This window comes from Melanotaenia boesemani, chromosome 18 (assembly GCF_017639745.1).
Source record: "Melanotaenia boesemani isolate fMelBoe1 chromosome 18, fMelBoe1.pri, whole genome shotgun sequence".
NCBI classification, from domain to species: domain Eukaryota; kingdom Metazoa; phylum Chordata; class Actinopteri; order Atheriniformes; family Melanotaeniidae; genus Melanotaenia; species Melanotaenia boesemani.
Window position 1 is genome coordinate 23,746,749 of NC_055699.1, and position 27,656 is coordinate 23,774,404.

The window sequence follows — 27,656 nt, forward strand, 5'->3', positions numbered from 1 at the left end:
TTTTTCACACTATGATCTTAAACTGACTGGGGTGATTTGCAGCCAAGTGGAAAGTAACTGAGATGAGGATCAGCACTTCTAAATCTTAGGACATGATCCTCAGCCAGAGAAAGGTGAAGTGTTCTCTCTGGGTTGCAAATGAGATCTTGCCCAAAGTGATGGTGTTCAAGTATCTCTGGGTGTCCTTTGGGAATGAACTTTTGATTTCACTTTACTTGAATGCACAAAAGCTGAGAAAAAAACAATCATAGTAGATGTCTTTTAGATAGTGCTGTTACTAAATCTAAGACATCAATTTCATCTTTATTTTCTACAATTCTGTGTATGTTTTCCTAGGCCTACCCGTTTGACTTCTATTACTTAGAACACCAGCGGTTTCTTTCTTTTTCAGGACATTCCAGATGGTTGTACTGGTTATGGCTTTGTGCAGTGGCTAATTGATTTTCCATCTTCTCTCAGCTTTATAATTGCTTGTTTTTCACTATACCATAGTATACTACAGACCACTCTCTGGCTTTTGTGATGGTTGCTCCAGTAATTATAAATGCTTTCTGCACAGGTAAAACACAACCGAGAGCAGATATTCAGCTCTATTTATTGTTTGAATGTTGTAGTACACACCTGGACAACAACAAACACCTGTCAGTCACATGTTCCAGTACTTTTGCTCACCTTACGATTTTGTGTTTTGTTACAAACTATGCTATCTCCTGAGTTGTATATCAGATCTAGATGTAAATACCTGGAAATAAAAACTGAGATGTTGATTTTTTTTCCTCATATTCATCTTTTGATGTAAAACCCAAATATTTGTAGTTCACAGCAAAAATAAAGAAACTAGCTTTACTGTTCCAATACTTTTGGAGGGAAGTGTAAATCCAATCTCCCCTTTAAGTAAAAAAATGAGAAAATTGTTTCAACTTAGCTTTGAACATTTGAGCAAAAATATTCAATTTAAAGAGTTTCAGCAAGTATTTAGAGACAGCACTGGTGAAAATCACCAATAATCTCCTTGTGGCCTCAGAAAAAGGACTGCACAGTTCTTGTTAGATCTCAGTGCTGAATTCGATAATAATAATCACAACATTCTGTTACAGAGCCTTGAACATGTTATTGAGATTAAAGAAACTGCATTAGGCTGGTTTAAGTCACATTTATCTGACAGATTTCAGTTTGTTAATGTAAATGATTTTTTCTCACACACCAGGTAAGTCAGTGAGTTTTTCAGGGTTCTGTGCTTCGACAGATCAAGTTTTGATGCAAACTGTTGGTTTTTCTTAGCTAGGAAATATTTTTCAAGAACTGGTTTGTATGAATACAGGAGGGATGAGCATTTAAGTGAGTTTTGAAGTTGGCAAATCAGGCCAATTAAAATCAGTTAGTTGTGACATTATCAATACTCAAAGATGCAAGCAGTACAGAAAGATCTTGCATCTTGGTGCCGCTTCATCTTATGTCGCCACTGTGACTCCTCAGACCTCCCTGCCATGGCTCTCTTGTTCTCACCTGCAGCCATCCCTGTGCGCAGAATTATGTGCTTATGCTTCTGCCATAATCCACGCAGCACCTCAGTTTGTGTGAAAGCCATTATAATCTTTTTGGAATCATGACAGTGGCTGTGTCTGAATGTCAACCCTACTCCGTAACCTCTCGTTCACTACATAGGGCTGCGCTATATAGCACACTACATAGTGCACTCATTCTTTTGGCGATTCGGACACGAAGGTGCCTATTTTTCCATCGCTGCAAACCACGTGACTATCAGCCGTCACCACGGCAACCACAATACTTGTCAAGATGTCATTCCAAATCCAATCCAAAGTTCTGTGTAAATATTTTTATTTTTATTCCTTATGGTGTATTTTATTCCTTGTTGCATATCTATTCAATAAAAAAATGCTTTTTTCGCCTTCTTACGCCATGTTGAGCTTCTGCCCGCAATGCATTGTGGTCTATATTGACCCATCTAGTGACCATCAATGCTCACTACTTTTCAAGATGCATTGTGGGTAATTTTGAGTGCACTACTTTTTTCTCTCTGGACATCCGGACACCCCTAAAAAATGGCATGACCCCTTTATAGGGTACTATGCAGTGTAATGGAAAATTATACATATTTCTCTTATGCTTGTGTGATAGTTAGATGAGACATGTACATTTGCACTCTGTAATAAAAAGTATGGCCTTATACTTTTCAACTGAGTAGAAGGACTTGTATCCTGCAAAATATTTGGCAATGAGCTTCTCTTTCTTAACATACCACTGTTAGCACTTATTTTCTGTGTTCTTCACAAACGCTGTAACTCATCCAAGGATAGGAGAGAAGAAGTGTGTTAAAACCAGTTTGAGCACGTTCTGAAGACAGTATATTAAGGAGTTGCACCTGCAGCCTTGGTGCTTTCACGTCATGCGAGTTTATATTAACCAAGCCCGTGTATATCTCTTTGGACTCGCTCAGCCAAAGTTGTTTGACTGTGTGACTCTCATTGCTGTTCAGCTCTTAATAAAAATACCTTGTTTGATTCTCACTTAGGGTGTGATCTTTGATAATAAAATTTACACTACAGTAGGGAGTAGGGTGCACATTCGGACACAGCCAGTGAGTGAAATGAGACGATATTGTAATGTTTTTCTGAATAATACAAGTAATTTAGGCTTTAAAATGATCAGCTTCCTGTCGCTAGTGGACGAGGCTATAGCATTGACAACATCTTGACATGTAGATGTGGTCAGGATGGAACTGGATTCAGACATGCTCAATTTGGTGTGGACTGGGTGTTGTATGGAGGAGTTAAATTAATATGGTTTAATAGTGAAACATCCAAATTTGAGGAACCACCCTGACTGAGCACCAATTTTTTTGGAAAGATTTTGTTAGCTCTTAATCACACATATCTTCAGAACATACTGAACAATTTTGATGGCACAGCAGTGAAATCTGTATGAGGAGTTTGTTAAAATGCAATGCAAAGAAAAGGCAAAAGTCACACCAAAATGAAAACAGTCACCTTCCTGCTCAATTTCACCTGTAGGTTCAAGAAGCCATTTTGTAGGTCCTGGCCGTAACTACATGGACCATCGACGACGGACCCATCGATGATGGTCAATGTAAAGGGTGGGACAAACTGATTTAAATATTCAAGAATATTGTAACTTTCATGATGCTTAGTTCAGACTTGTTCTTTAATCACCCATGTCAAGTTTGGTGAAGAACTTTGTCAAATTGTGCCAATTACAAGGACTTACACACAGGTGCCTACAGCAACAGTTCTGACAAAATCCAATATCAACTTGTTTTCTGCTGCTTGACAACATTTGAACTTAGTTCTTTTAAGAAGGTTTGAGAAATGGGCCTTTCAGTAAAAATAGGACTCTCTGTCACCAGGGGGCATGGCTAATGCATAGTCCAAATACTGAAATGTAGATAGGCATTATACATCTGAAATATGGTGCTGATAGCTTGTTTTAAATGGGAGTTATAACAATTTAATTTTAATGAGGAAATTCAAAATGTGAGGCCCTGATCCAGCTGAATGCAAAATTGTTTGGAAACATTTTTGATCACTTTTAATCACAAATGCCTTCAGAACATATCGGCCAATTTTGAAAGCAGTATAATGATTCTGTAAGAGTAGTTAATTAAAGGCTTCAGTAAACTGCCAAAATGCTTTCTTTGAACCAAAATGGCAGATTTTCTTTAGGTCATAACTCCAAAATAATTTTTTGTCCGATTTATGCATCCTGATTTGTGAAAATTTACCCTTTCCCTTTGGGTACATGTATGCCAATTTTGGTGAGTTCAGGTTATGCATGTTCAGGGGTATGTTCAGGTTGCTGAAATGCAATTAACTGGGCATTGGAAAAAAAAATAATAAGAAACACTTGCATTTCAAAAAGCCTTCACAGTGCCTTCAGCCCTCAGGCTTGATTAAATTAAAAATGTTAATTGTATGTGTGTTTCTTTTTTTTTTTTTACATGGGCTCTTGTGGCCCTTACTGTACAGCAGGTAGATGAGAAAGGGGGTCAGGAAGAGTGACTGGGATTTGTACCTGCACGAGCTGCATCAAGAGGTTGTAACCTCTCTCTATGGGGCGGCTGCCTTGCCAGGTGTTCTAAACATGGCGCACATAGAAGCATTGAGCTACCAACATTTTTCATCATCTTTTTGTCTTGTGATTTTGGTCCTGAACTGCAACATTTTTGTGATAATTTAGTAATCATGCTGTTCTGGTCTGTTGTTTCCACTATAGGTTTAAACTCCAGCAGAAACAGCTACTCCTGTCTCCAAACCATGGTCTGGAGGTGAGGCAATTTCTACTCGGCTGATGCTACAGCTAGCTTTGGGGTTAACTCCCTAACTAGACTAATGTGGATTGTTTTGAATGGATCAGGTCTAATCATCCTTGGATCTGTAAAGATCGGATCTGGCTGTGCCTGAGATCTCTTTATATAAAGTTTTTCTTCTATGTAAGTGTATGGATATCCAGTCTGAGTGGAGCTTTAACCTGTGAAAATTATGAAGTTTGAAATAACAGTGCAGCTCATTTTAGTATCAAAAAAGCTTTACCTCAGAATCTTCAGTCTACACTGTGGACTCTCCAGAAAACCACACAGCTGCACTACTCCTGTATCCTCCAGCATATTGTCACTAAGATTCAGCTCTCTTAGATGAGAGGGGTTGGCCTTCAGAGCTGACCCCAGAGAAGCACAGCCTCTTGCTGTTATTTCACAGTTTATGAGGCTGAAATTAGAGTGAATATGCAAGACATGTTTGAAAACAAATAACCCTTGTAAGAATATAAATGTATCCTTTTCAGGTTAAATATAAACTAGTGAACAACTTAAAACATTAAGTGAACTGACCTCAGAGTTTCCAGTTTACAGTGTGCATTCTCCAGTCCAGTGGACAGTACCTCCACTCCTGCATCCTCCAGGTAATTATTACTTAGATCAAGCGTTCTTAGAGGGGAGGGGTTTGACCTCAAAGCCGCAGCCACAGTGTTGCAGTGTATAACTGACAGTTCACAGTCAGAAAGTCTAGGAGGTAAAAGTTCAATACAGTTAGTAATCTTCATATCTGAACAGTTCACATAGTACCTCATACCTCACCAAAATATTTGAAATTAGAAAGACAGATTTTAGGTACACTTTATGTTTTGTGTAGCTTGTTTTAAAGTAAGTTGATAAAATGTTTCCAGCTGGTCACTTCAAAACAATCTGTGGATCTTTATGACTTGTTGCTCAGCTCTGTGTTAACTATGGTTAACATATCAGTGGAGCTGCACTGTGTAGTTATTTTTTCTTTGGTATTTTCTGGTAGTTGAATGTAGTGACTTGCCCTGAGTTTGAGTTTTGCTCTTCATATGCCAGGGTTTCAAATGTAAGCTTAAATGTTGATCCTCACTTGGAAATGATTTTAGATAAAAGAAACCTGAATAAAGAAATGGCAACAATTACATATGTCTACAGCTATTGGTTTGGTAAAGGAATAATAATAATATTTCATTAGAGTCACTCATTTAATAATGATTTTGGCATCACATCAAATAGTGTTTCAGTATAAGACCATCTTACTGAAAGTTGAACCTGAACTTGAGGTAGACCTTTCAACAAGTTTATGAAGCTCACGACTCCAACAGAGAGAAAAAAAACAATCGGCACTAACCGGGCCTCCCTGCAGTTCCTCACAGCTGGAATCAGTCTTTGTTTTCCCTTTATTGATGTTCTGTACTTGTTCAGGTCCAACTCATCCAGAACCTCTGACATCTGCATCACATAGGCCAGAGCTGAACATTGGATCTCAGAGAGTTTCTTCATAGATCTTTTATCTGACATCAGAAACTTTTCAATCTCCTGAAAATCTGAGAAATCATTCATCTCCATCAGACAGTGGACGATATTGATAAGTCTGTCAGGGGAGATATCCCAGTCATTCATCTTTTTTAGATTTCTGATGACTTTCTGAATGGTTTCTGGATTGTTGTCTGTCTGACCAAGCAGGATTCTTAGGAGTTTCTGATTGGACTCCAGCGAGAGGCCATGAAGGAAGCGAACAAACAGATCCAAGTGTCCGTTTCTACTCTCCAGGTATTTTTTCATGACTCTTCTCAGGAAAACATCCAAACATATGTTAGGGTCATCGGTATCGTCATCATCAACACTCGATGAACTACTATTATTGTCATCATCATCGTCTTCATCATCACTATGATCATCAATGATGAATCCATCATCATCTTCATCTTTATCATCATCATCATCATCATTATCATCATCATCGTCATAATCATCATCATCTTCATTATCACCTTCATCATTGTCGTTGCCCAGGAATTCCTCCACCACCTCTGTGTTCTTGTTGATGTAGCAGTGCATCATGTAGACTGCAGCCAGAAACTCCTGAACACTCAGATGAACGAAGCAGTAAACTGGTTTCTGGAAGATCACACACTCTTTTCTGAAGATCTCAGTACAAACTCCTGAGAACACCGAGGCCTCTGTGACATCCAGACCACACTGCTCCAGGTCTTCTTGGTAGAACATGATGTTTCCTTTCTCCAGATGTTCAAACGCCAGCCTCCCCAGCTTCAGAAGAACTTCTCTGTCAGTCTCCATCAGCTCCTGTGGACTCGTCTTATGTCCCTCATGGTACTTGTTCTTCTTCCTCTTTGTCTGGACCATCAGGAAGTGTGAGTACAAGTCCGTCATGGTCTTGGGCAGCTCTCCTCTCTGCTCTGTGGTCAACATGTGCTCCAGAACTGTAGCAGTGATCCAGCAGAAGACTGGGATTCCACACATGATGTGGAGGCTCCTGGATGTCTTCATGTGGGAGATGATTCTGCTGTACATCTCTTCATCACTGAATCTCCTCCTGAAGTACTCCTCCTTCTGGACATCATTGAAGCCTCGTACTTCTGTTACCCTGTCAACACATGTAGGAGGGATCTGATTGGCTGCTGCAGGTCTGGAAGTGATCCAGATGAGAGCCGAGGGCAGCAGATTCCCCTTGATGAGGTTTGTCAGCAGCACGTTGACTGAAGACTTCTGTGTGACATCAGAAACAACCTCAGTGTTGTTGAAGTCCAGAGAAAGTCTGCTTTCATCCAGACCATCAAAGATGAAGAGAAGTTTCCAGACAGCCAGCTGCTCTGCTGGGATCTTCTGTAATGTTGGATGGAAAACATGGAGCAGCTGGAGAAGACTGTACTGATCATCTCTGATCAAGTTCAGCTCCCTGAATGAAAGCAGAACCACCACACTGACATCTTGGTTCTCCAAGCCCTCTGCCCAGTCCAGAGTGAACTTCTGCACTGAGAAGGTTTTTCCAACACCAGCGACGCCGTTGGTCAGAACCACTCTGATTGGTCCATGTTGGTCAGGTAAGGCTTTAAAGATGTCGTGGCACCTGATTGGAGTGTCATGGAGGGTGTTGATCTTGGAAGCGGTCTCCAGCTGCCTCACCTCATGTTGGGTATTAACCTCTTCACTCTGTCCCTCTGTGATGAAGAGCTCAGTGTAGATCCTGTTGAGGAGGGTTCTACTTCCTGTTCCATCAGTTCCTTCAGTCACATGTTCACATCTCCTCCTCAGACTGATTTTATGTTCATCTAAAACCTCCTGCAGACCAACATCTGCTGGAAACAAAAACATAGAGACAAAAAGAAATCAGATTAATTAGAATTTGGTCTTTTTTCTTTTCTCAGTAGATTTTTTCCTTCAGCCTCACAGTAAAGTCGTCAGTAAACAGAGAAACAAGTAAAAACAGCTGAGAAACTGACATCAAACCAGAGATTCAGTTAGAAGTTCCGGACGTCCTGAGAGCTGAACACAGAGACTTTTAAAATCATGATGGAGCCTTTTTGCTCTTTGGTTGAGCTTCCAGCAGAATTTCTATCAATTCAATCAGAATCAATATAATCAAATCTTGCTGACCTGAGGTCAATTTATGTTTTGTGTCTGATTTTTAACCATTGTGAACCAACATTTTTCTAACTGTGATGCTGTTTCTTTGTCTATGATGAGCTGGATCAGCTGAGACAGAAACCTGCAGGTCATCCATCAGAACCACACAGTGTCTTTATTTCTTCCTCCTCAGCCACACATCCTGAATACAGCTGTCCCTGTTATCTGTAGAAACATGTAGGTACCAAGTTTACATGAAATAAACACAGCTGCACAGCTCAGCTTCAGTTTGTTTAGACTGGACAAACACAGAAATAATGCTGCAGTTAAATATTGAGGCAGAAAACAGCTGATTCACCTGAGAAGAGGAAAACTGAGACAGCTGGTGGTAAAACACTGACCTCTGCTGGACAAACAGGAGACAGACTGCTGCTGTCTGATGACAACAACGTCTGGTTATATTTAGAGCTGGACGATATGGCCAAAACTTTTATCACAATATATTTCTTAATTTGGGTCAATACGATATAATTCCAATGTTGATATAAACAATATAAAAGTATCAGAAAAACTGATAATCCCCACAACTGATGGCTGTAAAACTAACAATTATTTTGCCAAGTCTATGAAACTCCTCCAGTATAACATGGAAATAAAAACTGTACAATAAATAAATTTAATGTTCACCTTTTGTTTGTATTTAGAAAGGTTAAATTAGCCTTAAAAAAAAATTGAAATAATCATCAAAGGTCAAATAAAACTTGTACCTTTTTCAGTATTAATATCTTCAACTTTAAATTACAACACAGGCTTATTATATTATTCGTAAAGATTTTAACAATGGTGCTTAAATTAGGCTTAAAAATAAAAATTTTCTGAATTGCTACAATAAACAAAAAAAAAAAAACAGTGAGCAACAACTGATGCTTCATCTTCTGACTCAGCATATTCTGGAAATGCTGCAGATGCACTCCTGCCTGATCAGCAAAATATAACAAAATAAAACAAAATTCTTAAGTCAATATTTTCTTTGTTTTTTTAGTTTAATTTTATTAAGTCTATTTTTTTTATTATTATATTTTAATTTAAAATGATATTTTAATTAGTCTGGAACATGTTAACACTTTTTAAACTTTTTAAATATTTTTGTCCACACTCTTTGTTAATAGACATTACTGACGGTAAGCCAGCGCGGGATCAGCCAGCAGCAGCTATATATGTTTCATTTCCATCCTGGTGATGAAACAGAGCTGATCTCCTGCTCTGATGCAGCAGCTGCTACGTGAGGTGAGGATAAGTCTCTTTTGGATGGGGGGGGGTCGTCTGCGTAACACCGGGTCCTCATTGAGAAAAGTAAAACTACGTCACTCACCAAAAGTCGCTTTAAAAAAAAAAAAAAAACAAAAAAAAAACTTAAAAAAAAGAGTGAAAACAAACAGGACAAAGTCACTAAGTTGGTGACACTGAGCCAAGCCACTTCCGTACCATCAAGTTATTCTTTGCTCTCTTATCAACTATTTCAGGGAGGTAAGGTGTCGCTGGTGGCAGGTAAGTGACGCTAATGCTGTAGGTGACGTAGTTCCGGGGGAGACGGCAGATTCAAACTAGGCGCGCCCAAACATTTCTACTTTCATTCGATTGTATTTTGTGCCAACTTAATCAAAATATTCTTTAAAGTAGGACTATAGTGTCTTTAAAAGGTACACTCTGGAGCACAGCGGGGAGGATTTGGCCAGCCTGACAGATTTTATAGATCGTTGTTACGACAGAATCGTCATGGGGAAACCAAACAACACGTCAACCCCCTCCACCGCATCTAAGTCCAAGAGACAGCGAAATGAGGATTCACCTGGAGCTATTTCACCAACGGGGAACGACTCAACAGATGTTCTGATCTCCATAGATAAGAAACTCAGCAGTTTTGATGCGCGTTTGAGTCTGGTAGAAATTCTCCACAAGGAATTCCAGGCGCTACGTGAATCATTAGAATTCAGCCAGAAGCAGGTGGAAAGTCTGGCTGCAGAAAATGCCGGTCTCAGAGAGACGGTAAAATCCCTCACCGAGGGCTTGACCCGTCTCTCAGATGAAAATAAGAAGATTAAGGAAACGGTGATCGATCTGCAGGCGCGGAGCATGAGAGAGAACCTGGTATTTGCAGGGATTCCAGAGCAGACGGAGGAGGACCCCGAGACCACGGTGAAAAACTTCATCAAAACCCACCTGAAGCTCCCGGAGGAAACGGTAAAAAACATCTCCTTTCACAGAGTCCATCGGCTCGGCGGGAGGAAACCCGGGTCCAGCAGACCAAGACCCATAGTAGCGAAGTTCGTCAGCTTCAAACAGAAGGAGCAGGTGAAGAACCAGGGCCGCGAACTGAAGGGGACCAACTTCGGAGTAAACGACCAATATCCGAGAGAGATTCTGGACCGACGGAGAGTCCTGTTTCCCATCAGAAGGAAATCTATGGCTAATGGCGCTCGCGCTGTCATCGCGGTGGATAAACTGTTTATTAATGGACAACTGTACCGCGACCCGGACATCACTCCGTGGCTCTTCTGATCCCAGGTGCTGTAAGTCAATCTCTCCAAATGATCACTCTTAACTCGCCATTATAGATCACTGACAGTAGAACACACTGCTCGTCTCACCACAGCCTCTACACCTAGATCGATGTATTTTTTTCTGTTTTACCACTCTTCTCACTTTTCACTTTTCACTATCTTTCTATTTCACGTCTTCACTGTTAATTGTAATCCAGCTCGTAATATCAGCAGCGCACGCAGCCGGTCGAACACCGTCAGGACGCACAGCCGCACCATACATGATACATATAAACACTCGCGTTTTATGTATGAGAGAACACGCATTAAGGTAGACTACATATACGGACATTTAACATACGGACAAACGCGTGCAATCAGGCTGCATGCAAACACGCGCGAACACGCAAGAGGGGTGCACAAAGACACACGCGTCAGTAACACGCATGAAGCATTAAACCGTTCACAATAACCATGTTAAAAATCGTCTGTTGGAATGTACATGGAGCCGGTTCCAGGGAGAAGAGGTTGAAGATCTTTAATAAATTACAGGAGCTGCAGGCTGACATTGTCTTACTACAAGAGACTCATTTAACAAACTCAACCATAGATCTTCTTAAAACAGCTCAGTTTCCTCATGTTTACTCAGCCTGTTATAATTCTAGGCAGAGAGGAGTAGCTACTCTTATTAATAAGAGACTAAATTTTGACATAGATAGCACAGTAGTGGATCCGGAAGGCAGATTTCTGATAACTTTATTATCTATTTGTAATATCAAATTATGTATTACCAATGTGTACGGCCCCAATGCAGATGATCCCTCCTTTTTCCACTCCCTGTTTGCTACACTCCAGAATTATTCAGATAACAGAATAGTGCTAGCTGGTGATTTTAATGTAGTCTTGACTGAACAAGATCGATCAAGCAATGCTTGGCGCTCTCACCATCCTAAACTAAGAGAATACACCTTCTTCTCTTCAGTTCACCACTCCTTCTCTAGAATAGATTATATTTTAAATAGTAACTCACTAATGGGCGACATTTCAGAGACTCAGATACATCCAATCAGCATCAGCGATCACGCACCAGTTTCATTCAGTCTGAGAAACAAAAATAATAAACCGATTGGTAAAAGCTGGAGATTTAACACCTCTTTATTGAAAGATCCTGAGTTTATTGATTATTTTAAAAAAGAATGGTCAATTTATATAGAAAAAAATGACATGCCTGAAACTTCAGCGTGTCTCCTTTGGGAAGCAGGAAAAGCAGTAATGCGAGGGAAAATAATTTCCTTCTCCTCACATAAGAAGAAGAAGGAAACAGCAAGAGTTTTAGAATTAGAACTCAGGATTAAATCATTGGAGGAGGCTTACCGCATTTCCCCCGAAGAGCACACAATGAATAATATAAGGAAAACTAAATTGCAGCTTAAAGAAATTATAGATAAAAAAACACAGTTTTTAGTGCAAAGACTTCGCTTGGAGAACTTTGAACATAGTAACAAATCTGGAAAGTTTTTAGCAAATCAACTAAAAACAAACAAGGAGAAAACAACAATCTCCTCTGTTAAAGATCAAGACGGAAACATCAGCCATGACCCAGACAAGATAAATGACACGTTTAGAAGCTTCTATAAAACATTATATGAAACACAGATTAATCCAACAGATGAACATATTGAACAATTTTTAAACAACATTAATCTACCAAAACTAAAAAATGAAAATAAAATAAATTTAGATGCACCTATTACTGTAGATGAACTCCACGAAGCTCTCCAACATATGCCCAACAATAAAGCCCCGGGTCCAGATGGTTACTCAGCAGAATTTTACAAGGAATTCTGGACAACGCTAGCTCCTACATTTTATAATATGTTGTTAGAAATACAGGAAAAACAAAAAACACCGCAAAATATGAACTTAGCTAATATAACACTATTGCTAAAACCAGGCAAAGACCCCACACTTCCATCCAGTTACCGTCCCATATCTTTAATAAATGTAGACCTGAAAATAATTAGTAAAGCTCTTGCCAGAAGGATAGAAAAAATAACCCCTCTTATAATACATCCGGACCAGACAGGTTTTATAAAAGGTCGACATTCATCTACTAACACGCGTAGACTAATTAACCTCATAGATTACTCTACTTTACATAATCTAGAATCCACAATCATTTCTCTAGATGCAGAAAAAGCCTTCGACAGGGTAAACTGGAAGTTTCTATTTGCAACACTAGACAAATTTGGGTTTGGACCTGCTTTCATAGAGTGGATTAAAATATTATATAATAACCCAAATGCATGTGTGAAAACCAACGATCAAACTTCTCCAAGCTTCCGCTTACAGAGAGGCACCAGACAGGGCTGTCCACTCTCCCCCTCACTTTTTGCCATTTTCATAGAGCCGTTAGCAGCTGCTATTAGACAAAATATAGAAATTAAAGGAATCCAGGGCAAAAACATAGAACATAAAATAAGTCTTTATGCAGATGATGTATTACTTTTCCTTCAGAACTCACAAACATCACTCTCTGAGACAATCACAGTTATTAATAAGTTCTCATCAATATCTGATTATTCTATTAACTGGTCTAAGACTACAGCCATGTCCATCAACTGTGACCTACAAAACATCCCTAATATCAAAATACAGACAGGAAACATTAGATATTTAGGTATAAATATTTCCCCCAGATTATCAGATTTAACAAAATTAAACTACGTTCAGCTACTAAAAACAATAGAAGATGATCTCTTACGGTGGAGGCGCTTACCCATCTCACTAATGGGGAGAGTGGCCACCATTAAGATGATGATTCTACCTAAAGTTAATTATTTATTTTCAATGATACCCACTAAACCCTCCACCAGTTGGTTTAAATCTCTGGACTCTTTCATATCCAAGTTTCTTTGGAAAAACAAGCCGTCACGTATCAGTCTTAAAACCTTACAGCAGACTAAAGATAGAGGAGGACTGGATCTACCAAACTTTAATCACTACTTTATAGCTAACAGGCTGCAGTACATCTCAAAGTGGCTCAAACCCAGTTATCTGGATGAGCCGTGGCTAGATGGGGAGCAGGCTTTGTGTGAGGACTTAGTCATCTCTGACCTGCCGTTCATCAGCTCAACCATTAAACCATATAAGTGCTTTAAAAGCCTTAACATCCGTTTTTCCTTAATGGCTTGGTGGGAATTCTGTAAGATAACCAGATCTTCCCTCTTTCCATGTAGACTTACACCCATCTGGAACAACCCTGACATCCTGCAGAACAAAAAGATGATAAACTTCACTCAATGGAAGACTAAAGGAATACAACAGTTAGGACAGATAATAGAAAATGGAAACTTTGTATCTTTCAACACAATTGTCTCACAGTATGGAATCAACAGCAATAAATTCTTAGAGTACCACCAACTAAAATCAATTATATGTAAGAAGTATACCCCTGTACAGTTAGACTTGCAGCTTCCTGTCAGAATAGCAGAATTCTTGAATCTTAATACTCCAAAATTATTATCAAAAATATATAGATTACTTGCAAAGCTAGAAGACAGGATATCTCTCCCAACTTCAAAATGGGAAGATGATTTATCTAATAACTTTGATCAGAAAAGATGGTCACAAATATGTTTAAACACGTTTAAAATGACTCAGAATTCAAATATACAACTAATACAATTCAAAATTCTCCATAGAACTCATTATACAGGACACAGGATGTTCAGGATGGGCCTTTCACCATCAGATATCTGCCCACACTGCTCTGAGAACACTTCTGATAGCTACATCCATGCGCTGTGGTCCTGCACACCTGTCCAAAGGTTCTGGATTAAGGTGTGTGAAGATCTCTCAAAATGGTTTAAAACCAGTTTTTCTGCAAACCCCACACTTTGCCTACTGGGCGACCTGGGTGACACTAACATAGGAATACACTCCATAAACTTGGTCCTCGCAGCCTTATGCATCGCAAAGAAAACTATCCTTGTGAACTGGAAAGATAAGAATAATTTGTCTATCCAGCAGTTTAGAAATCTCCTGTTAGATCACATCAGCATTGAGACAATGTCTGCCTCCTCCAGGAACCAATCAGATGACTTTCATTCCCTCTGGTCCCCTGTGACTGGCTACATCACCTAATGTAGGTGAAGGATTGCGGCTTCGCTGGGATGGGGGTGGATATGGGTGGGGGGTCCCTGGTGGCTTCGGGTCTCCGGTTGTCTCCTGGGTGGGGATCTCGGCTGCTCCGCTGCTGGGTCGGCTGGGGGTTCCGGTCTGGGCGGGCGGCATTGGGTGGGCCCCGGGGTGGGACTGCCTCGTGGCGGTGGGGGATGGCTGCCGGGGTGCCTGGGTCGGTGTCCGTCGGCCCCTGGCCGGGTCGCCGGTCGGGCCCGGGGTGGGCCGGGTGGGGGCCCCGGGCTCTGGGGTGTCGGGTCTCCCCCTTCTCCTGGAGGTGGGGGGGTCTGCCGCTGCTGGGGGGGGCTGGGCCCGTCCGGATGTGCCGTGCCGGGGGTTGGTCCGTGCCCTGGTGCTTGGTCGCAGCCCCGGAACCTGGGTGGGGGTGTGTTTGTATATAGGTGGGTGTGTGTGTGTGTGTGTGTCTGTAGGTATGCTGGTGTGTGGGTGGGTGTAGAGGGATGTGTGTGCTGTATGTGTGTGTGGGTGTGTATGAAGGTCTAGGTGTGTGCGTGTATGTGTGTGTGAGTGGTGTGCGGGTGTGTGTGTGGAGGTCTATGTGGGATGTGTGTGTGGGTGTGTGTGAAGGTGTGTATATATATGAGTGTGTGCACGTGGAGGTCGAGGTGTGTGTGGAGGAGTGAAGGAGTGGGTGGAGGCGTGAGTATGTATGGAGGTGCTTGTGTGTATATGCAGGTATGTATGTGAGTGCGTGTGTAGTGGTGTATGTGTATGGAGGGGTATGAGAGTGTGTGTGTATGTGGGCACCGGTGTGTGTGTTTATAGGTATGTGCGTGAAGTGTGTGTGTGGAGGTATGTGCACGTATTGAGGTGTTGGTGTATAGAGGTGTGTGAGAGGATGTGTGAGTGGCTGGGGGGGAAAAAAAAAAAAAAAAAAAACTGTGTGCGTTTGCAGGGGGTTAGGACGTGTCCTCTGGGGGGCGCCCTGGTCGGGTGTTGGGGGCGTGGGCCTGGGGTTCCCTTCCTTTGCCTCGCCCCCCTCCCACTCAGAAGGAGCAAAGTGGCCCCTTGGGCTGGTGGCTGGCCCCTGGGGGGGGTTCGTGGCGTGCCTGGGTTGGGGTGCCTGCTCCGGGCCTGTGACGCCCTTCGGTGCCGGCGGGGGACGGGGGTGCCCTAAGCCACTGGCGGGTCGTCTTCCAGGGGGGAGGCTTACTCCCCTCTGGACCTACATCTCCTGACCCCTCCCCTCCCCCACTCTTCACTACATACACAGGTAGGGCTGTGGGAGGTGTGCTTGTTGCGCTGGGCGGGGCAGGGGGGTCATCATAGTGGCCCTGTTGCTTCGCCGAGCGGCAGCATGCCTCCCAGCTTTTAATTCCACTTAGTCACTGAGCACAAATAACATTTGCAACATACAAACACGTTTTGGGGGGTGGAACATGCGAGGTCAGGTGGGTGGGACTGCTCAGGTGGCCCCACCCCCTCCTCAATGCAGTTACTGCCCCCCAATTTTAACCCTCTTTTTTTAATTGCAAACAGCACATAATATATTCCATCACTAGTGGGGGAGGGAGGGGGGATGGGGTCTTCAAGCGCCCCTGTCTCCATGGATGGCCCGGGGGCGGGGCGGGCCAGGTGGCCTGTCACGTTGGCCCGGGGCGTAGGCGGGCTGTCCCGGGGGGTTTTGGCTGCTGGCCCTGGGGGGAAGGTGCTGTTTTGGGGGTGGGGAGTGGGGGGCGGGGGCGGGGTGGGGGGTTGGGGGCCTGGCTCGTGTCTCCTCGCCTCCTGGCTGGGGCTGTCCCCCCGCGGCGTGGGGTAGCGGGAGGATGGTGGTGGGGGGATGGTGTTTGTGTGTGTTGGGGGGGGGGTGGTGTGTGGGTGGGAGAGTGGTGTGGGTGTGGGGGGATGGGTGGTGGAGGGTGGGGTGTGTGGAGGTGGATGCGTGGTGTGTGGGAGGGGGGGCGGTGTGGGTGTGGGAGGATGAATGGTGGAGGGATGATGTATGTGTGGGAGGATGGGGTATGTGTGGGAGAATGTATGGTGCAGGGATGGGGGAGTGTGTGGGAGGATGGATGGTGGAAGGATGGTGTGTGTGCGGGAGGATGGATGGTGTATGGGAGGGAGGATGGTGTGTGTGTGGGGGAGTGGTGTATGTTTGGGAGAGTGGGTGATGGAGGGGTGGTGTGTGTGTGTGGGAGGATGGGGTACGTGAAGGTGGATGTTTGGTGTAGGAGAGGGAGGACGGTGTATGTGTAGGAGAATGATGTATGTGTGGGAGGATGGGTAGTGGAAGGAAGGTGTGTGTGTGTGTGTATGGGAGGTGTGAAGGTGGATGAATGGTGTGTGAGAGGGAGGATGGTGTATGTGTGGGAGGATGAGTGGTGGAGGGATGATGTGTGTGTGGGAGGATGGGGTAGGTGTGGGAGAGTGTATGGTGGAAGGATGGTGAGTGTGTGGGAGGAAGGATGGTGTGTGTGTGGAAGGATGGATGGTGGAAGGATGGTGTGTGTGTGTGGGAGGACAGAGTATGTGAGGGTTGAATGGTGTATGCGTGGGAGGATGAATGGAGGAGTGGAAGGAGAGTGTGTGTGTTTGTGTGTGTGTGTGTTGGTCTGGGGGGGGGCAGGACTGGTTCTCGGGGTGTGCGGCTGGGCGCTGGGGTGTGGGGCTGGCCTCTGGTGGTGGCCGTCTGGGCGGGCCGGGTCCCCCTGGGTGGCGTGCTGGCCCTCGGCCTGTGGGGGAGGGGGGTGTCCCTGCGCTCCTGGGCCCGGGCCCTCTGCCCCGTCTGTCCCGGGCGGCCGGTGCCCGGGGGGGTCGGGGACTGCTGGCCTCGGCCTGCCGGGGCCGGTGCCCTGTGTCCGCGGGGCGGCTCCTGCTGGGGTCTCCTGCTGCTGCCTTCCTGGGCGGGCGAGTGGTCGTCTCTGTGGACCGGTCGGGATCTGTTGCCTGCGGGGGGGCTGGTGGCCTGGGTCTCGGGACCGCTGGCCTGACTTTGGCCTCTGTTCAAGTGAGGTGGCATCTGCATGATCACTCTGCATGGTCACTCCTTCCTGAACGTCTCCACACAGTCTTTGCGTCGCCGTGTGGCCGAGTTCTCCAACACATCCACACAGGTTTCTCTGCGCGTGTTCTTGAATACAGCAGTTTCACTTATATTTATTATCATATTTTGTTTCTTTTTTTTATTATTTCTGTTCTTATTATTATTATTACTCTTACTCTTATTATTATTATTGTTACTATTATCAACTAGTTGTGTAATGACCTACTGGCTAGGATGATCTTAGCTATATATGTTGTAAGTAGTATGGATTACATGGTCTTCTGTATGATGTTTCAAGTCCCCACCCGCACTCCCCACACCCTTTCTGTCCCTCTCTCTCCCCTCCCTCTTCTCTCTACTTTCTTTTCTCTCTCTCTCTCTCTGTCCCCTCCGGTCGAGTCCAGCATTAAGAGTCTGATTTAATAAAGTTTTTCATCAAGAGGGACTTTATACATGTAGTATAAATCCCTGCTTGATAGAGTAAAATTGCCCAGCACCAGACAGCAGCCAGACAATCATTCTGTTTGCAACGATACTGGACAAGACAGGTTAAAAAAAAAGAAAAAAGAAAAAAAAAAAACAAAGACTTAAAACCTGGCTTCTCAAACAGATTTGATGGAGTACTTGCCACAATAGAAGGTATTGTAAACGGTGAGACACGTATCTCTGATACTGAAGACACAGTAGCTAGCCTTCAAGCTAAAGTTCTGATCCTCGAAAATAAAAACAGAGATATGGAGGACAGATCATCGACTTGGAATCCAGATCCAGGACAGCCAACTTGAGAGTGGTAAACCTGCCAGAGAAAGCGGAGAGCGGCGATGCCTGATCATTTCTTGAAACTTGGATTCCAGAGGAGCTCGATATACCTCTGCTCATGTCAAAACAATTCCTGCAGAGGGCTCATCATATCGGCCTATGATCTAAACCCAATGCACGTCCGAGAACCCTAATCATGAAGTTTCTTAGTGATAGGGACAAAGCACTGGTGGTAAAAGCAATGTTCCACTTTTGTCGCTGTCGTGGAAGAATGGATCATTTTAGCTTAATAAAAGGCAGCTGCGTGGCGCCAGAGTGAATTAGTCCAAACGTAGATTCTGGATTTATCTGGATCAGCCTTGAAGTCCATCAAATGATGATATTCACGATGCTGTTTCCTATTTTGTAAACTTGGATGAACCCAGGGTTGTCTCTCTTTTATACAGTAAACAGCATGATTTCTGTTAATTCCTGCAAAATCTTCTGACTATCTGTCATATTTTGTCACGTCAGGGACTGGTTTGAAAATGTCAAAATCCCCACCAATATCATAATCAATCAAAATTCTTGGAGAAAAGCGATCTTAGAGCGCGATGTACGGCGATGCACTGCTGCCGTCGCTGCTGTTTGTCGCGCCCCGTGTGTTTGGTTTCACGAAGATTGCGATGAGTTTTGCCTGTCGCTGTCGTTGGTCACCTGCTGTGTGTCAAGCCCATAAGACACGGCATACTCCTCCCAGCCAGGCTGTTGGGTCCTTTCCGAGACAAAACACAAATCTTTGGAAAACCCAAGGAAGCGGAGGGTTACGTTTGCCGGATCTGAGAGAAGGAGAACACAGGTTACGCAAAGTCAAGGAGACAGTAAAGTAATTAGCTTCCATGTTGAGCTGCTGCATTACAGCTGATAACTTGTGTTACTATAAACCGATTTCTATGACACTTAAGTCTAATTATGCCCGGTTTGATTTTCCTCCATTTGATAGTGAATCGGGGCAAGTGGTACTGCTGGACATCAGTTAAATGACTAACTTTAGAGTTTACATTGTCCAATTGCAACTTTAGACTTTAAAGATTTATTCCTGATGGAACTAAGTGATAATAAATGGGCCTTTGTGAACTTTCATTATATGGTTAAGATCTGTGACACCAGAGATGTACAACCACTTTTTATGACTCCAGTTTTTCAATTTTTACTTCTTGTTTAGCAGGAGGAAATTTTCAGTTAGGTAAGCTCTTAAAGGGTGAAGAAGGCATGATACTTTAATATTTTATAACGTGTTTCATATGAAGTAACTCTCTTGACGAATGTTTATTTCGTCTTCTCAAGTGAACAGAGGGGGAGGTGTTTATGTCTGGAAAAGACTAATTTAAAAGCTGGTTCACTCCTCGTTGCATGTGGAATGATCTTAAATACTACTGAACTGAGTTTTAGGGTGGGGGTAAGGTGGCCTTCAGGCCCATGGGAATATGTTTAGATGTTGATGCAGTTAGAAGCATCTATGGTTTGTGTGATATTTTATTTGTTTAAAGGTACAATTTCATATTTTATCGTGAGAGAACCAGCTGTAACGACCGGCTATGTCCAGCATAATAGAAATTAAGATGACTTTGTGTAGAGGGTTGTTAAAACTAAAAAAAAATTGAACAGGTTATGGGAAGGTTAAAGATATGCAGTCCAAAATTATCTTTCTCCAAGATACGCACCTTACGGCACAAAAAAGAATTTAAAGATTAAGAGGAGGTGGAGAGGGGAAGTGTTTTCAGTACCATTTACTTCCCAAGCGAGAGGGATACATAAATCCATCCACTTTAATGCTCATAAGGTAATAGCAGATTTAGTCAATAAATTAGTCAATATTTATGCTTCAAATAAGGATGAACCTGATTTCTTTAACAAGTTATTCTGTACACTGTCTGCACTTAATGGCCATCATATTTTAGCCAGTGATTTCAATGGTACCCTCAACCCTAGCATAGATAAATCGTCACACATAGGTAAATCCCACAGCAAGAGCAGGGAAACTATTCTTCAATTTTCCAAGGAATTGAATCTGAAAGATGTGTGGAGAGACAGAAACCCTGGAGTGTCAACTTATTCTTGTTTCTCAAATACACACAATTCATACTCCCATATTGATAATTTCTTGGTTTCAACAAGTTTATTATATAAAGTTCAAGAATGTAATTATGACAGCATTACAATTTCATACCATGCCCCTAACAACCTGGTTTACGTGGATCCAGGCCTGGTATGAGACCCACCTAAATGGAAATTTCAGCAAAAATGGTTGAAAGACTCAGATTTCATGGCATACCTCGAAACCCAGATTGACGATTACTTCTCATTTAATACTTATGAAACATCTGCATCTACTAGATGGGAAGCATTCAAAGCCTTTATCAGAGGACAAATAACCAGTTTTACAAGCTCAAACTCCAAGGCCAAACAATAACTAAAAACAGTAGAATCAAAAACAAAAAATATTAAAGATGTGTACTACAGGAATCCCTGTCCCACTGAGTGACATGAAAATTTTTGGTCACTAAGATCACAATATAATGAAATTTCGGCCTCAAAAGCTACAGCTAACTTGCTAAAACGTAAGTATCTTTCATCAAGGAGAGAAATCTGGTAAAATCCTGCAATGGCATACAAAACAATTCCAATTAGCAAGATCCTGAACTAAACTGAACTAAAGAATGATAGAGGGGAGACCATTTCTGACACCATTACAATAAATGACTCCTTCAAGGCCTACTATGAAAGACTATATAGTTCAGAAATTGTTTCTAGACAACCAGACTCAAGCCCTTTCTCATTTTTGGATGCCATAAATATCCCTAAAATAGCAAAGGAAGAAAGCAAGCTACTAGGAACAAATCTAACCTTGGAAGAGATCTCAATTACAATACAGAGCATGAAATCTGGAAAGCTCCAGGGTCAGATGGCCTGCCGATTGATATTTATAAGAAATTTGCACTAAAACTTAGGAAGCCCATCTTAGGAAATGTTTACTGAGTCTATTCAAAATGGAACACTCCCCCCCTACATTAAGGGGAGCCCTAATTACACTTCTTCAAAAACATGGAAAATCAACTCATAGGTGTGAAAATTGGAGACTTTTAAATTCTGGTATAAAGTTATTATGTAAAATTCTAGCAAAGCAATTGGAGAACCTTTTGCCAGCTATTATTAAGGAAGATCAAAATGGGTTCATGGGGGAAGACAGGGATTCTAAAATGTTGGAAGCGTTTTAAATATTCTGTATAAACAGAGGGGGGCACCAGACACAGCTCTTTTGGCATTAGATGCCGAGAAAGGTTTTGACAGAGTAGAATGGCCTTATTTATATGAAGTCCTAGGACACTTTGGCTTGGGACAGGGATTTTGTAATTGGATTAAGCTCCTGTAAAAAGACCCTTGTGCAGAAATAATCACAAATGGCATTGTCTCAAAACCAATAAAGATAGGGAGAGGCTGCAGGCAAGAGTGTCCCCTGTCCCCTATTCTATTTATATTAGCAATTGAGCCTCTGCCATTGCTTTAAGAGGACATATGATTATGGGTATAAAGCTTGGAAGATCCAACCACAAAATAGCTCTTTAGGCTGATTCTTTTTCTTAAAAATTTAGATATAAAGAACTATTAATTGAGAAATTTGGGGAAATATCTGGCTATAAAATTAATAATGACAAGTACTTCATAATGCTAAAAATCCAGAAGAAAGGTCAAATACCTCCACATATACCTGTCTTTATATAGGGGAGTGAGACAAGTAAGGGATGTCTATGGAGGGGATGGAAGACTTCTGACATTTGAACAACTGGTTTCTAAATTTAATATCCCCCTGAAAACACTTTTACAAATACTTGCAAATAAGGAACTTTATCAGGTTTCACCAGAATAATTTAATAATAATAACCAGAATAATTCCTTCTTTGTCTGCCCAAGAAAAAATTCTAACAAAAAATCCCAGTGGTAAACGTATGTACTCTGAATTTTTTGAGTTGCTGAAGACATCTCCTTGAGAATCTTCTTTCTCTAAACTCAATGCTTGGAAAATTGATTTACAGGAGGAAATAACTGACACCACGGGAAAAAAGCCTGTAAATTAATAATAATAATAATAATAATACATGTTATTTCTACACCCAAGGTCACCGTAGACAAAGTATATAAATAAATTACGTAAGAGTTAAAAACAGTTTAAAAGACATTGAGATCAAAATAACACAAGACAGTCAGTTACAAGAGTTATAGGGAGTAGGCCAGTTTAAACAGGTGGGTTTTGAGTGCAGATGTGAATGATGGAAGAGAATAGATGTTCCAAATCCCGGATGGGAGTGAGTTTCAGAGCCGAGGAGCAGAGCGACTGAAAGCTCTGTTCCCCATGGTAGAGAGACAGGCAGAGGGAACAGTAAGGTTAACGGAAGAGGGTGACCTGAGAGGACGGGAGGGAATGACAATTAGCCAGTTAGCCCAAACATAAACAGGCAATACGCGTCTAAAATACCTACAGTTTAATTGGCTAATGAAATTGTATATCATACCAGAGAAACTTAATGACTTTAACAGGCTCATTCCAGACCTCTGTAAAAGATGTGGAGAAGATAAGGGTACTTTTCTCCACTGTCTATGGTTGTGTCCTGAAGTAAATGAATTCTGGGGAGAAGTTAAAGATATGCTACAGGAGATCCTGTCAGTTAAATTAGTGCTGAAATCAAAACATTTTTTATTGGGCTTATACCCTGAAAAAACAAGCATGAATTGCTATGAAAGAACCTTCATAAACCTAGGAATACTACAAGCGAAGAGTGATTGCTCTGTCATGGAAAGAAATGGGCAAACCGAGAATTTCAAAATGGCTCAGAGTTGTCTCTATGTTTACAACTGGAAAAAAAATACATACACTCTGAAAGATAAGCAAGAGACATTTAAAAGGGCGTGGGGACATTTTATTAACTATATTAAGAACAAAGATTTGACTCATTTACTTGGGGCACGTGAGATATCATAGCCTCTCCTGTACAGGGCCACAGTTACATACTGTATTTTGACGACACTACTTATTAACTGAGAACTCTTACGGACTGAAATACGGATTTTAATTGTACCTCATTGTTGCTGATTTGTCTGTTTGTTTTTACTTTATATATAAACTTTGTAAAAATTCAATAAACATATTATGAAGAAAATGAATATATTCTGGGTGTTCTAAAAGATAAAGACATGTCTAAATAAACAGGATTAATTAATTTAATACATCTTGCAAAATATGTAAAAAGTAAAATTAGAAAAAATAAGCAAAAGCAGTAAAAATATGAAAGCAGTCCATAAAAGTACGTGGGAGTTTAATCCAGATCAGTAGCGCTGCATTTAAAATCACGTACTTATTGCGTCTGTAGCCACAAACCCTTTCTACATTATTTCTCTGGTGTACCACATGTTCTCTCATCATCTCATTCGTCTAGCTGACACGTTGTAAATGCAGACATCTTTACTTCTGCTCACATAAAGCTCAAACTGTCCTTTATTTCCTAACCACAGTAAGCTAAAACCACATCACCTTCAAAGTTCCTGCAGAAGTCCACTGTTCTCTGGGATGTTTATCCAACTTATTCACTGCACCAAGACAGAAACGGAGGATGAAAAGCTGCTGGTTAATTTCCTTTTTGTGTGCTGATCACGAAGCAGCTGCTGCAGCCGAGGACACAACTCAGGGAAAAAAACCGATAAGATGAAATACTGCATAAGACGGAGATTAAAAATACGAGAGCCAAGGCAGTGAACAGATGTGGCTGTACACCCAAAATGGCAATTCTGTGCGTTGATAACGTCAGTGCACATTCCCATTTTGGCGCCTCTTAACAACGGCTAGTTCAAAATCTATCTTACATCCTGTCTCTTCTCTGAGATCTCTCCAGCCAGTGAAAGCCAGTCTGGTGTTGACTCTTATGTCTTATCTCTTGCTCTATCATTTTCTCTCTGTAAAGTCTGGGAAAGTGCTTGTATCTTTACCTCCCTTTTAAATAACTCATTTTTTAGATTTTCAGCTGGTTGATGTGTTCTCTGACGTATGCCTCCTGTCAGCTGACAGAGTTTTTAAACTGGAACCACAGACATACTTTTCCATTAGAGATAAAAGACAAGAACATTATGAGAAATGTTCATTATGACCAGAAAAAAACAGGCTCTTTATATTGGCTGTTATCACATGAAGCACCTCTCTTGGGAAAGAGATGAAGCCACAACATCCAGCAGACGGAAATTAGTGAGACTCTGTTTAGTATTTTATTCCATTAAGTTTCTATTTCATTCATTACTCTGATCTAACATTCAGTTTTTATTTATGAAGAAATTAACATGCAGATGAAAGCACAGTTCCTTTGAAAGGGAACAGTAATTAGTTATATTTATAATGCTATAACTCTGTTACTAACACAACTACCTTTTGTGAGAAGTAGTAACTATAATTAATTACTTTTTTAAAGTAACTTCCCAACACTGCCTTCATTCTGGAAAGCTCATGGAAGGTGGGAACTATTCTATCTGTTCAAGCTTGTCTGCTTTTCCACAGATGTCATTCATGTATTGAGGCCCAGAAATACATAAAAACCACATTATTCTCCTAATTTACAAAGATTCTTATAGTTTTCTAGCATTATATTTAGAAATTTATGATTGGGTGTCCAGTTACAAAGTTTTTTATGCCACTATTTTAAAAAATCTGAATTTGGCCCAATCCCTGGGAGAGAAGTTGATTTTGGTGCCTTGTAACAACGGTGAACAGAATCCACCAAAAACTACTTTATCCTCCAAACAAGCTTTGTTTCTAAGGCCAGAGGTTCACCATCTTCAGGTTCATTATCACAGACAGCTGCTTTCATGTGCGTTTCATTCTCTAGGTGTAAAGAATCTGGTTTGTGTGCAGTTTTCATGTGACTGCAAAGCTATGTTTAATTGGTGAAACGTGGATAACGCAATGATTCGGTGAAGAGGTTTGAGGAAAACGCACTAACAATATAGTTTGATGTCAAATAGGGGGCCCATAAAATATCATCTCATGGGCATAAATTGAGACCCATGCTCTACAGCATCATTATGTGTAAACTGTTTTATTCCAGCTTGGCTAGCCTCTAGCTGGTACAGGTTAAACAGCATTTTTAATGTTAGATAAAATCACAAACCTCTACACTGGAACCTCTATTCTTCCTTCTCCTCTTTTTAAACTTTCTGAAAGCCGTTCCTAAGCGCTTGGATGAGTTGTTGACTTCTGTAAATATTAATCTCTGCCTAAAATGCGCACCATCATTACTCATCCCTCCCCACACGAAGTAGGACAGGTTCCAGTCAGCTCAATTAAACAATGAGAAACAATGAAGGGTGGAGGGTGTGGTTAATATCTCACTGTATCTATTCGCCTGTTACTCTTCAAGACAGAGAAAATAAAACGTTACATCAATTAATTGATTATGGCTAGAGTCTAGCTTATTAAGCAGGTGAGCATTTTGGTGTTGTATGAGACAGAGGCTACTTCACAAGTGAAACAAACAGCAACTGAGGCTCAGTGGTAAACATTACACTTAATACATTTATGTGTTAGGCCTGGTACACACATAACGATTTTTTAACATAAAGATAGAAAAATCTGTTATGATCATACTATGTGTGGTGTGCTCCGATAATGTAATCACAGATCAACACACACATGACGATGCTGTCCCGCAACTGATCTACAATCTAGTCCTCTGAGCCGGACAAACGTCGAAACGTAAAAGAACCATAGCAACAACCGACAAAAAATGAAGAAGAAACATAGTAACAATCGGAGAACAAAACACACAGAATGAAAGGGGATATATAGGACAAGGGAATGATGGTGGTCTTGGGACTATTGTTAACAGAAAAAGCCAGAACTGAAAAACAATGACAGACTGGAGATGGCGTGAACTCAGACTTTATTTAATTCCTTGTTCCCCAGCCAGCTGGCTTTGATTGGCTACATTCCATACCACGTCACCATCCACACAGTCACAATGCACGAGTCGTCAGCGTTCCTCAGAAATTGGCTCTGAAATAATGAACATGTTTAATGTTCCCAATTGTCGGCTAAGACCCGTTTCGGAACGGATTATCGGGACAAATCAGCTCATAACACACCACAGACCAAATGATGATTGGACAGGGAGCTCTCACAATGATCGGATGTTTGCCGTCCGAGGTCGGGAAGAGGCAAAATTGGGACAAAAACAGCCCAAAAATCGTTATGTGTGTACCAGGCCTTACGTGGGTGGTGGCAGGTAGGGCAGGAGTGGAGACATAAGGCGCATTCCGACAGAGAAGTTCTAAGAACGCAGTTCTAATAACTGTCCTAGTTCTATGAACGGCTCTTCTCCAGGGGAACTGTTTCTTGTTGCATTCGCACATGAGTTGGGGGCGGTAGCGGGACCGATGTGACGCATACGTCTGCGACAGTGACGTGTGATTTTAGCGCCACATAACAACAAAACAAAACCCCTCTAAAAACAAAACAACACGGCAAGCTAATATGGAGAACGAAGAGATCGTAGTGTTCATGCTCTGCTTGATGGAGATGTTACTGATGGACTATAAAATCAGGCGTCTCACGTCGAGGCTGGAAGGCTCCTGAAAGTCAGAAGATGAAGAATACAGCGGCAGGAGATACGCTGCAAAGGAGACGGCGTGTAAGTTTAACTTATTAAACATGCGCTGATTGTATACGTGTCTTATGAGTAAATATTTCAGACGGTTTTCTACTGTCTGTGTTGAGCAGATTACAATAAGTAAATATTTCAGAAGGCGGGTTTATTGTAACTCGTGTTCTGTTTCAGACTTTGCTGCAGCTCATTGAACCTCCTCACCATCCGGCTGGTCCAGAGCAAAGCTGATAACTAGTTGGAAAAGGTTGTTCTCAATTTTACCGATGAGCAGTGGATAGAGAATTTGTGTATGTCCAGGGAGACATTTCAATACATCTGTGGCCGCCTGAAGCTGCTCTGGAGAGGATGGACACAACCACCTGCTGCAGATACTGAAGGAGATGGAGAACAACCTGGATGCTTTACCTCCTGCCTTCCAGCTAATCACAACACACCTCTTCATAATAAGCATCATGTTCTGGAAGTTCGACAGACAGAACATACATGTATACATGATGTACACATTTAAAGAGAAAATGTTCCATAAAAAATGCATTATTTCATTTTTTTTTTTTTTGTTTGTGTGTGTTATGTTTAAAATAAAGATC

General features: G+C 41.8%; 2 protein-coding genes across 4 annotated transcripts in view; both read right to left on the reverse strand.

Annotated features, from left to right (window-relative positions):
• Positions 1–27,656, reverse strand: part of LOC121628724 (NACHT, LRR and PYD domains-containing protein 12-like) — a 2,607,341-nt gene that overhangs the window by 2,261,277 nt on the left and 318,408 nt on the right. The window lies entirely within an intron of this gene.
• The window catches only part of LOC121628732 (NACHT, LRR and PYD domains-containing protein 12-like), a 67,348-nt gene that overhangs the window by 36,644 nt on the left and 3,048 nt on the right, over positions 1–27,656 (reverse strand). For 2 of the 3 annotated variants that reach the window (XM_041968027.1, XM_041968030.1), the window contains exons 3-5: positions 5,667–7,635; positions 4,865–5,038; positions 4,569–4,742 (exon numbers count right to left, since the gene is read on the reverse strand). In XM_041968027.1, coding sequence (XP_041823961.1) covers positions 4,569–4,742; positions 4,865–5,038; positions 5,667–7,635 — 2,317 coding nt within the window. The remainder of the gene's footprint in view (positions 1–4,568; positions 4,743–4,864; positions 5,039–5,666; positions 7,636–27,656) is intronic. The other variant, XM_041968028.1, reaches the window with a different exon arrangement.